The sequence below is a fragment of the Heterodontus francisci genome, chromosome 46 (genome assembly GCF_036365525.1).
Source record: "Heterodontus francisci isolate sHetFra1 chromosome 46, sHetFra1.hap1, whole genome shotgun sequence".
NCBI lineage: Eukaryota > Metazoa > Chordata > Chondrichthyes > Heterodontiformes > Heterodontidae > Heterodontus > Heterodontus francisci.
In genome coordinates, this window is record NC_090416.1 from 18,621,967 (window position 1) to 18,634,003 (window position 12,037).

Sequence of the window (12,037 nt, forward strand, 5' to 3'; positions counted from 1 at the left end):
TGTGGGAGCTACTACAGACAGTATTGGGTGCTGGAACTTGGAAGTGTGAAAGTCCTCCGGGGTTCCCAGTCCTGATAGTTAGCCTGTTGGATGTCGGGCAGGGCAGAATCAGAGTGGGCTGTGATACCTCCAGCCCTGGCTGCCTGACCCATTTATCCGCTAACGCTTTCGTGTCCGCAGGTTTTGGGGGGGTGGTCAGCAGTGCGGTGTTGGGTATCCAGGAATCAGGACAGAAAAGTGAGGACGTTGTGAGGGAAGAGAGGAATCTTGTCTGTTTGGATCTTGTGCTACGGGAAGGAGCTTTGCTGCTGAATAATTCGTGTCATATCAGATACTTTGGTCATGTCTGCCTTGTGCAGATTAAACCATGTGGCCCTCCCTCTGTCACTGAGCCACCCTACCCCTACAAAGCAAGAAGAGGGAGCAGGGGGTGGATGAAAGCGGTTTGCATTCTATATGTTAACCTGGAAAGCATGGGGAATGACCTGTTCCCCTCTCCCGCTTCCTGTAGCTGCCAGTCAGCATCGTGCAGTATACAAGGAGGCTATTCAGCCCGCCGTGTCTGCTGTATCCCTGAAAGAACTATCCAACTGGTCTCAGTCGCTCTGCTCTTTCCCCATAACCCTGCGATTGTGCTCCTTTTTGTTCATTTATTAAATAATTATCCAATTCCCCTTTTGAAAGTTACTATTGAATCTGCTTCCACCGCCTTTTCAGGCAGTGCGTTCCAGATCCTAACAAATCGCTGTGTTTAAAAAAATTCTCCCCATCTCCCCCTCTGGCCTTTTTGCCAATCACCTTAAATATGTGTCCTCCTGCCAGTAGAAACAACTTCTCCCACCTACTCTGCTGAAACTCCTCATGATTTTGAAGTCCTGTATTAAATGAATGTGCTGTCTTGTTTTGTCCCCACAGCATGTCCAGCTTCTCACCCAGGTCCACCTCCTGACCAGCATCAACTCGAACCTCAGCCAAGAAGCAGAGACATCCAAACTCTTCCTGGTGAGTGTTGGGGCTGAGCGTGTTGCTGTGCATTTTAAAATATATATGAAATGATTTCCATTTGGGAAATCCTGAGAGTGACTTTGACGTCTGGTCCTGCTGCACTGCCTCACCATGGAGAATTGCATAGAATTTTACAGAGCAGGAACAGGCTGGTGGGGGGGGTTTTTGAATGCAGGGACAGAAGAGTAGGTTGCCAGGGAGGGAGCTTCAAAGAATAGGACTGTGGCAGGTGAAGGGTGAGGTGAAGGGTGAGAGGGAGCCAGAGCAGTGGAGGAGTTGGGAGTTAAGGTCTAGAGGGCCAATACAGATTCCAGAGAGGGGCCATGAGGAGAGATTTGTGGACGAGGAGTTTCAATTCAATGGGTTGGAGGTTAGTGAGGGTGGGGGTAATTGGCAAATAACAACTTGTATTTGTATAGTGCTGTTAACACAGTGAAACGTCTCCGGGCGCTTCACAGGAATGTTGTCAGGCAAAATTTGACACCGAGCCGATTAAGGAGATATTGTGACAAATGACCCAAATCTCAGTCGAAGTGGCAGCTTATGAGTGTTTTGAAATAGGAGAGAGGGGTTTAGGGAGGGAATTCCAGAGCTGAGGGCCCAGGCAGCTGAAGGCACGGCTACCAGTCGAAGGAATGATGGGAATCGGGGGTATGTTCAAAGAGGCCGGAATTGTAGGGGTGCAGATATCTACCTCTTTGACCAAGCTTTTGGCCACCGGTCCTGACCTCTCCTAATCTGACTCGTAGTCAAATTGTGTCTGATTAACGCTCCTGTGAAGCAATGTGGGATATTTTATAAATGCAACCTGTTGCACCTTGTGAATCTGTTGCAGCCCAGACAGTGTGAGTGTGTGCAGTGAATCCTCTTGTGTGTTGTGTGTGTTCCCCTCAGAAAGAGCTGGACAGCTTTGCGAAGAAGGCCAGTGAGCTTTACTCAGCCAAGGGCCCGGATTTCAGCTCCACGTTCTCGCCGTGCAACTTGACGGAGGCTCTGGCACTCATCGAGGAGTTTGGCAAAAGTATCAAGCCGCACGTGAAGGTCCCTGCACCAAAGGATGATCAGAAGATGAGCCGGCGATGTGAGTCGCCGGGGGGAAACACTCGCAGTGATACAGTACTCAACCCTCTTCCCCACCCCCGTGTGTCTCTGAAACCTCTCAGACCTCCGCGCATGACATGGCCATCGATGCTTTATATCGATTTACATAACGTTCAAAGCCCATCTGCTCTGTGCTGTGGCTTATGCTCCACACGAGCCTCCTTCCTCCCCTGCTTCATCTCACCCTATCAGCACAACCATCTTTTCCTTTCCTAGCTTCCGCTTCAATGTATCTCTGTTATTCACCTCAACCACTCCCTGTGGTAGCGACTTCCGCATTCTCACCACTCTCTGGGTAGAATGGAGGCATGTATGGCAGCCATTTTGCACACAGCAAGATCCCACACAAAGCAGTGAGGCCAGCGACCCTTCCTAGCCGGGGTTTCTGGGGGGGGGAAATCTCCCAGCCCCTTTGAGCGATTCCACTGAGCACGTCGCAGGAGAAACGTTCAGTTTGAAATGCCAAAGTTGGCCGCGTGGCTGCTCGATGAATTGTCGTCTGCCTATTGTCAGTTTTTTTTAAGGGCAGTTTTTTTTGTTGCACAGTTGACGAGTCCAATTATTTGCCAAAAGAAGTCGCTTGGATCCTGGCCACCAGAAAAGTTTTCATGTACCCGGAGCTCCTGCCGCACTCTGCATTACAACCAAAACATCCAAAGGATAAAGCTTGGTTCAGTAAAGGCGAAGACAAGTAGGTTCCTCGGAGTGTAGTATGTGCTAGAAATGGGAGTTCCTGGGGCCTTGTCTCTCTCTTTCGTCTGCTCCCCTGACTCCTCTTGGGGTATAGATCCCTGGGCACTGGCTGCCCGCCCGCTGATGCTTCCCCCTCCCCCAGCGAGCCCAACCCCCGTGTTTCAGCTTCCTAGCAGCGCTAGCTGGACTGCGGTGAGGACCGGGAACGGCTGGTGGATGTCCTCAGAGCAAGGACACCGGACGTTGAGTCATGCTGTGCCTGCTTAGAGAGAGGCAGGAGCAGCCACTGAAGGCTGCCCCTCTCAGCCTCTCTGCCCCTCTCAGCCTCTCTGCCCATGCCCAGTTGTAAGTTGATGGGATGGGTTAACGATTCAGATGGGGGACTTCGGGCAGTACCTGGGAAGGTGTGAGCTCATCCACGTGGGATCCTGAGAAAGTTAGAGTATTTTCTAAAAGGCGAAAAGCTGGGAACTATGGAGGAGTAGTGAGATTTAGGGGTCTCAGTCCAGGATTCACTAAAAGCTAATCGGATAGGTACGAAAAATAATTCCAAAATAATTCTCTCTAGGGGCCTGGAATATAAAGAGATGGAAGTTGTGTTATAGCTGCTCAGAGCTGAGGTGAGACAGCAACTAGATACTACATCCAGTTCCGAGCCCTGCAGCTCAGGAAGGATATATTGACCTTGGAGTGGGTAAAGTGCAGGTTCACCAGAATGATCCTGGGGCTGAAAGAGTTACATTCGGAGGACTGGTTACATAGGCAAGGCTTGTATTCCCTTGAGTGTAGCAGGTTAAGGGAGTGATCTAATCGATGTGTTTAAGGTGATTAAAGGATTCGATAGAGTAGATAGAGAGAAACTATTTCCTCTGGTGGGGGAGGGGGCAGAACCTTAAAATTCGAGCCAGGCCGTTCAGGGGTGATGTGAGGAAACACTTCTTCACACAAAGGGGAGTGGGAATCTGGAACACTCCCCCCATCCCCACCCCCCACCCCCAAAAAAGCTGTTGAGGCTGGAGGTCATTTGAAATATACAAACAGGGATGGATCGATTTTGTCAGGTCAGGGGATTAAGTGTACCAGGATCAAGGTGGGTGAATGGCGTTTAGATACAGAGTGGGGCCGTGATCTAATTGAATGGCGGTACAGGCTGGAGGGGCTGAATGGCCACCTCCTGTTGTGATATTATTAACCTGTCTCTGCCTCCTCCTTATTCTCAGTTGAATTATTTTTGCCCCCACGGGCTGTCTGTTCCTCTGTAACCTGCTCCTTTTCTCTATCTCTCTCTCTCTCTCTCCCGTGTGCTGCAGTTTGCTGGTCCTGGGCCTGAAGCACTTTGAAGACACTGACTTCCCCAAACCCTTGATCAGTCAGTACCTCATGCCCCCAAAGACCTACCATCAGCTGTCCGTCCGGATCAAGAATCTGAGCGTCAGCCGAGCTCCGGATAACGTGATTAAGGTGCGTTGAGGCGTTGGGCCCTTTTGGAGAGAGGGCTTTGGAACAGTCGCCACTCGCAACAGACCGACTGGGAAACAGCTGCCCCTGATGGCTTGGATGGGGACTGCAGCCATGTGGTTCTGAGTCTCACAGATCCTGGTCTGTGCTGGGCTAACACAGGCCGGGCAATTCTTACAGACGTTACTTTTCATTAACATGTCTTTAGTTCAGGGAGAGATAAACTGGTTAAATTTCTATCGAACATGATCCGCTAGAGTTAGAGCTGGATACAGAGGGAGAACAGGATGGATTGCTGCTGCGATGCACTCCTCAGTTCAATAACCCACTGCCTATGCTTGACTGTAGAGGACCTCCAGCCGATGCTGATCCCGTCATTCCCCCTCAGCTCAGTTTCCAGCGAGGGAGCCTCTGCACTCTTGTCAGCTGCAGGGACTCCCAAAAATAATTCCCCACTTCCCCAAACAACTCCCATTTATCACGTTCTGAAGCATCCCAGGGAGGGAATTCCAGAGCTCAGGGCCCAGGCAGCTTTTGTTTGTATTACTTCATGTGATATGGGCATCACTGGCAACTCATGCCTCTGGATCATTAGTCCAGGCCTCTGGTTTACCAGTCCAGTAACATAACCAGGATTCTACTGTTCCCCTGTGCTGAAGGCATGGCTGTCAATGGTGGAGTGATGAAAATGGGGGTAATTGGAGGAGTGCAGCGATCGCAGAGGGTTGTAGGGGCTGGAGGAGGTTGCAGAGATAGGGAGGGGTGTAGGGGCTGGAGGAGGTGACAGAGATAGGGAGGGGTGTAGGGGCTGGAGGAGGTTACAGAGATAGGGAGGGGTTTAGGGGCTGGAGGAGGTTACAGAGATGGGGAGGAGTTTCAGGGCTGGAGGAGGTTCCAGAGATAGGGAGGAGTTTCGGGGCTGGAGGAGGTTACAGAGATAGGGAGGGGTGTAGGGGCTGGAGGAGGTTGCAGAGATAGGGAGGAGTTTCGGGGCTGGAGGAGGTTACAGAGACAGGGAGGAGTTTCAGGGCTGGAGGAGGTGACAGAGATAGGGAGAGGTGTTGGGTCTGGAGGAGGTTACAGAGTTAGGGAGGAGTTTCGGGGCTGGAGGAGGTTACAGAGATAGGGAGGGGTGTAGGGGCTGGAGGAGGTTACAGAGATAGGGAGGAGTTTTGGGGCTGGAGGAGGTTACAGAGATAGGTCAGGGTTTAGGGGCTGGAGGAGGTTACAGAGTTAGGGAGGAGTTTCGGGGCTGGAGGAGGTTACAGAGATAGGGAGGAGTTTCGGGGCTGGAGGAGGTGACAGAGATAGGGAGAGGTGTTGGGTCTGGAGGAGGTTACGGAGTCAGGGAGGAGTTTCGGGGCTGGAGGAGGTTACAGAGATAGGGAGGGGTGTAGGGGCTGGAGGAGGTTACAGAGATAGGGAGGAGTTTCGGGGCTGGAGGAGGTTACAGAGATAGGGAGGAGTTTCGGGGCTGGAGGAGGTTACAGAGACGGAGGAGTTTCAGGGCTGGAGGAGGTGACAGAGACGGAGGAGTTTCGGGGCTGGAGGAGGTTACAGAGATAGGGAGGAGTTTCGGGGCTGGAGGAGGTTACAGAGATAGGGAGGAGTTTCGGGGCTGGAGGAGGTTACAGAGACGGAGGAGTTTCGGGGCTGGAGGAGGTTACAGAGATAGGTCAGGGTTTAGGGGCTGGAGGAGGTTACAGAGTTAGGGAGGAGTTTCGGGGCTGGAGGAGGTTACAGAGACGGAGGAGTTTCAGGGCTGGAGGAGGTGACAGAGATAGGGAGAGGTGTTGGGTCTGGAGGAGGTTACGGAGTCAGGGAGGAGTTTCGGGGCTGGAGGAGGTTACAGAGATAGGGAGGGGTGTAGGGGCTGGAGGAGGTTACAGAGATAGGGAGGAGTTTCGGGGCTGGAGGAGGTTACAGAGATAGGTCAGGGTTTAGGGGCTGGAGGAGGTTACAGAGATAGGGAGGAGTTTCGGGGCTGGAGGAGGTTACAGAGATAGGGAGGAGTTTCGGGGCTGGAGGAGGTTACAGACATCGGGAGGAGCAAAAGGCTGGATGCATTTGAAAAGAGGGATGAGATTTTTAAAAGTTGAGGTGTTGCCAGACTGGGAGCAGATGCAGCTCAGTGAGCCCAGTGGGTGAGTGAAACTGTTCCAATTTTAAATCAGCTGCACAGATCAGAGGTTCCTGGGTTCTGCACATGGTCTGTGCCTAGTTAATGGAGTTTGGGACTCTACAATAGGTCCTTGTGCCCCTGGGCTAGGAAAGGAGGCTGGTCCTCGAGGGTGACAATTCCCCAAATGCTATTTGTCCACCTGACTGCTGTAAACCACACAGATATCGAGGGTGGGCACGGATCAAGGTGGGCTGTGAAGCCCCCCCTACCCCCATGGTTATCACCCACCTGATATTCACCGGCTGGGCTCACACTTAAAGGTTGGAGGAGCTCATAGTGATCGGGTGGGGTTTGAATACAATTGAGCCATCAGGGAGCATGTGGTTTTCTGGAGATGATGTGAGGGATTTGGTGTTTTGCCCTATTTTGGGCTCCTTTAAGTGTTATCTGAGATGAGGCATCAAACACTTCACTTTTCCTTTTATAGCTTTTCAAGAAGAGGAAGATTGTGCTGCTGATGCCGAGCCCGTTCACGACTGTGCGTCCCGAGGACATGTGCCCTCCCATGGAGAGAGAAGAGAGCAAGCTCCCCTTCTGGCTTCAGGTGAGGAGCACAAACTTCCTCATATTCGCCGTCCGTCCACAACAAGCTGAAGGATATTGCCGATAGGATTTGGGACACTGTCCCATCAAACACTGCCAGGAGAGCTACAGCACAGGGGCTTGATACAAAGTAAAGCTCCCTCTACCCTGTCCCCAGAACAAAAAAGAAAAAAAAAGGAAAAAAAAAAAAGAGGTTAGATATACAATAAAGCTCCCGCTACACTGTCCCATCAAACACTCCCAGGGCAGATTCAGCACAAGTTAGATATCGAGTAAAGCTCCCTCTACACTGTCCCATCAAACACTCCCAGGGCAGATTCAGCACAAGTTAGATATAGAGTAAAGCTCCCTCTACACTGTCCCATCAAACACTCCCAGGGCAGATTCAGCACAAGTTAGATATAGAGTAAAGCTCCCTCCACACTGTCCCATCAAACACTCCCAGGGCAGATTCAGCACAAGTTAGATATCGAGTAAAGCTCCCTCTACACTGTCCCCATCAAACACTCCCAGGACAGCTACAGCACGGGATTGGCTGGGCAATTTGGGAAGCACTTCCTGTCTGCAATCTGGTGGAGCAGCTGCACCTGTGTTTCTGCAACTGCAGTAACTGAGAGAAACCATCAAGGAAGGCTGCAATTGTTTTGGAGAGGTGGGTGGCAGAGCACCTCAAAGACTCTAAGTTTGAACTGTTTGGGGGAGGGAGAAGAAGCCGGAAGACTCGGGTGGGGCTGTCAAATCCGGTAGGGGGCCCCTGTATTTGTATTGGTGCTTGCACACAGGAGTTGCCCGGGTGAAGAAGCCTCCTCCAACTGGAAGACAACAAATAGTTTGGACTAATTGTTATAAAGGTGCTCCAACTGGCAGTTGGAACAACATCCTTTTCAGCCTTTCTCTCCCTTCCTCCACTCAAGTCACCTATCCTCCCCTTTTCCTTTACCTTCCTACCCCTATCCTCCTCTACTCCCACAGCACTTTGTTTAAAGTTTGGTTTTTGTTTCAACTGTGTAAATTTGCCTTGTTTGTTAGGGGTGGGCGTGGCTCTTGGACCCCATGGCAAGCCCTCCTTCGCCGGTGGCGGGGCCTTCCCGTACATATGCTGCTGCTGCAGCTGCACCTGTTGCCCCGTCACCGTTCGCACTAATAACATCGAAGCATGGGGTCAAGAGCAACGTCTACCCGAACATGACTATCGAGGCATGTGTGAAAGCAATGGCCGAGGTTGTCGGCCCTTCAGCCATTGTTGCTGCCTCTAAAATGTACGGGAAGGCAGTGTTGTTTTTGAGGACCGAGCGGGCGGTGTCCGTGGCCCTGAACAAGGGCTCACCGTGGTGGGACCTTTCTGCCAGTGGACCCCCTGGAGGCCACTGCGCAAAGGGTCATTTTGTCAAATGTTCCGCCCTTCATTCCTGGTGAGCTCCTCCTTCCCCACCTGCACCATCTGGGGGAGGTAAAGTCAGGGCTCACCCCAGTCCCGCTCGGTCTTCGGGAGAACAGCCTCTGGCATGTGTACGCCTTCCGCCGCCAGCTATTTATGCAGCTGGCGCGGGAGGAGGTCACAGAGGGCCATTTCAATGCAGAGTTTCAAGGGACGGCCTACCGCGTCTTCTGGACATTGGACGGAGTGCGGTGCCATGTCTGTAAGGGGGTGGGGCATGTTCGCCAACTCCAGCTCGGCGGCCCAGGATGGTGCCACTGCACCTTCTCCCCCCCGCCCCCCCCGCCCCGCACCTCCCCTCACACCTCCACCAGATACCGTTCAGTCAGTGCCAGAGGCTGTGGTTTTCACAGCCTCCAGCGGGGAGGGGGTTGCCCGTCCAAGTGGAAGGAAGGCGCGGAGGAAAAATAAACATCGAGAGGCACGTCCCCTGGACACCGTGAGACAACCTGAGCTCAGCCCAAGGCCCGCTCCCGGGGAATCCACCTGCCCCAGGGCTGGGCTCAGGCCCAGGGTGACCAGGCAAAAGGTGGGTGCGGAGGCAGAGGACCCCGATGACATCGAGGTCTCTGAGACTCTGCGCCCCTCCCGAAATAAGAGGAGGAGACGACCCTCCTGTGAAGAAGGCCCTGAACCACCGGGGTCCATCTCCTGGCGTGGGTCCTCAGGCTCCCCTGCCACCAGCACGATCAGGGCCTCGAGCCCTGGGTGGGAACCCTCCATCCCTCGGAGCGGAGGTGGGGGAGATGCCCCTGTGATCTTGTCAAGTCCTGAGGTGGGGGACCCGCCCTTGGTCGGGGAGTCTGTGGACCCCACGGGAGAATTCATTCCTTTGGCCGATGGGTCGGGTGTCCTGGGTGAGAGCGAGACCTGTGAGGGGCCACCCTCCCAACAACCTGATACTGCCGCCCGGGATGTGCCCGACCCAGAGGCCAATCTGTAATTCCCCATCTGCTGGTCCTGTGGGCACTGACTGGATGGGAGATGGCCTCCTCTCTCCACCTCCGAATGCGGGTCGGGCACTTCCATCTGCCCTGGACCACTCATTGGCCTGGGGACAGAGGTGAAGGGGGGTCCTGAACTGCTGGCGCCCACAGGCTCCAGTTCCATTCTAGAACCCAGAGAGGACTCCTCCGCCATCGATCCTGGGGGTAGGATCGTGACGGAGGTGGGACCAGCTGGCGCGGCCAGGACGTCCAACCAACAGTGTGTGGTGGTGAGGCTTGGGATTCGGTGTGGGGCACGGAGGACGACCTTGATTCCATCGCCAGTGAGGTCTCCCTCCGAGTCTCCTCTCTTCCCCAGAGCGGAACTCCAGGATTTCCTCGTGGCATGCAGGGGTCGCCGCAGTAAAGTTCAGCTGGCCCTCGGCCGTTGGTCGAGTCTGGCGCTGATCATCCAGTCCGTCCATGTCGCCCTCAAGAAAGCGGGCAAGGGCGCGGGTGTGAAACTGGTTGAGAGGCGCCAATTTAATGTGTTCCTCAAGGGGTTGCTGGGGGAGTGGAGGGCCATGTGCACTTCCGCTCCCTCCTCACTGAGGTGTTGGTGACGGGTTTTAAGTACCTTTGACATGAAGATAACCATAGCCAGCCTCAACATCAACGGCAGCAGGGGGTCTCACCGCAGATTTCACAATCTCTCAGTCCTCAGGGAAGGGAGATACGCGGTGAGCTTTCTGCAGGAAACCCACACCGTTCCGGGAGACAAAGCCACCTGGCTCCTGGAGTGGCAGGGTGGGGTCTACATGAGTCACCTCACGCCTATTTCTAGTGGGGTGGCTATCTTGTTGGCCCCGACTTTTCAGCCGGAGATCTTGGGGGTCAAGGAGCTGGTGCCGGGCTGCTTGCTCCACTTCGCTGTTAGCCTGGGTAGCGTGCCGCTCCACTTTGTGAACGTGTACCCGCAGAGGACTGGCACGTTGCAAGCGCGCTTCTTTGAAGAAGTGTCCGCTCTTTTGAGCTCCATCGATAGCGGCGAGTGCATCATCCTCGGCGGGGGGGGGGGGGGGGGGGATTTTAACTGTACCCTCGAGGTGGGGGATCGCTCCGGTCCCCAGCGCGGCCAAGCATCGGTGGAGAAGTTGAGAGGACTAATCAGCTCCCTGAACTTGGTGGACGTCTGGCGGAATCTCCATCCCGACTCCAGTGCCTTCACGTGGAGGTCTGGAGGAGGAGGGTCGCGAATCGACCGCCTCTACATTTCGCAGGCGTACGTCTCCCGCGTCTCGGCAGCCACCTTGCGGCTGGTGCCGTGCTCGGACCACCGCCTGGTGTGGGTGGAGTTCATTCCGATCCGCACGCGGGCGGGGTCCGCGTACTGGCACTTTAACAACCGGCTGCTGGAGGACGAGTGATTCCGGGACTCGTTCCGTCGATTCTGGGCCGACTGGAGGAGGAGGTAGGGGGGCTTCCCCTCCTTGAGGCTATGGTGGGATGTGGGCAAGACTCACATCTGCGTCTTCTGTCAGGAGTACGCGAAGGGGTCGACCAAGAGGCGGGAAGCCGAGATCGGGCGCCTTGAGAGGGAGGAGCTCGACTTGGAGTCACGCCTCGGTCATGCCGTCGTGGACCCGACCCTGTGGCAGGAGTACAAAGCGAAGAAGGGCACGCTGAGGGACCTGCAGCTCATAGGGTCCCGAGGCGCGTACGTGAGGTCGCGGATCCAGATCCTGGAAGATTTGGACCGCGCCTTACCCTTCTACTCACTGGAAAAATGGCGGGGGTCCGTAAGCAGCTCGTTGGGCTGCTGGCCGACGACGGATCCTCCATCACGGATCCGGAGGGAATGGGCCTCCTGGTCCGTACTTATTACAGTGCGTTGTTCTCTCCGGATCCATCCAGGGAGGACGCGCGCAGAGTTTTGTGGGAGGACCTGCCGCAGGTCAGCCCGGAGGGCGCCGAAGGATTGGAGGCTCCGCTCACATTGGCGGAGCTGACCAGCGCCCTCCACCAGCTCTCGAGGGGCAAATCCCCAGGGCTGGACAGGTTGACCGTGGAGTTCCTCAGGGCGTTCTGGGACGTCCTGGGGGAAAGCCTGGCGACCGGGGAGATGCCCCTCTCGTGGCGCAGGGCGGTCATCGTCCTGCTGCCGAAGAGGGACGATCTCCGCCTGATTAAAAACTGGCATCCGGTCTCCCTCCTCAGCACGGATTCTAAGATTTTTGCCCGGGCTATGTCTACCCGCCTGGGCTCCGTGCTGGCCCACATGATCCACCCCGACCAGTCCTACACGGTCCCGGGCCGGTCCATCCAAGACAACATCCACCTGGTCCGGGACCTGATCCATCTTTCCCAGAGGACTGGTCAGTTGGTCGCCTTTCTCCCTTGATCAGGAGAAGGCGTTCGACAGGGTGGATCACGAATACCTTTTCGGGACTCTGCGCGCTTTCGGTCTCTGGCCGCATTTCGTGTCCCGGGTCCGACTTTTATACGCCGCCGCAGAGTGTCTAGTCAAAGTTAACGGGTCCTTGACGGCGCCCCTTCGATTTGGGAGAGGAGTGCGTCAGGGGTGCCCCATGTCCGGCCAATTGTATACCATCTGCTTGCAGCCGTTCCTGTGACTGCTTCGCAGGAGGTTGACGGGATTGGCTCTGCGCGAGCCGGCCATGCGGGTCGTCC

General features: G+C 54.9%; 1 protein-coding gene across 4 annotated transcripts in view; it reads left to right on the plus strand.

The window, feature by feature from the left end:
* LOC137356962 (GON-4-like protein) overlaps positions 1-12,037 on the plus strand; it is an 81,805-nt gene that overhangs the window by 34,211 nt on the left and 35,557 nt on the right. For all 4 annotated transcript variants that reach the window (XM_068022856.1, XM_068022859.1, XM_068022857.1 and 1 more), the window contains exons 16-20: positions 916-1,002; positions 1,900-2,086; positions 2,653-2,797; positions 4,110-4,260; positions 6,867-6,983. In XM_068022856.1, the coding sequence (XP_067878957.1) occupies positions 916-1,002; positions 1,900-2,086; positions 2,653-2,797; positions 4,110-4,260; positions 6,867-6,983 (687 nt within the window). The remainder of the gene's footprint in view (positions 1-915; positions 1,003-1,899; positions 2,087-2,652; positions 2,798-4,109; positions 4,261-6,866; positions 6,984-12,037) is intronic.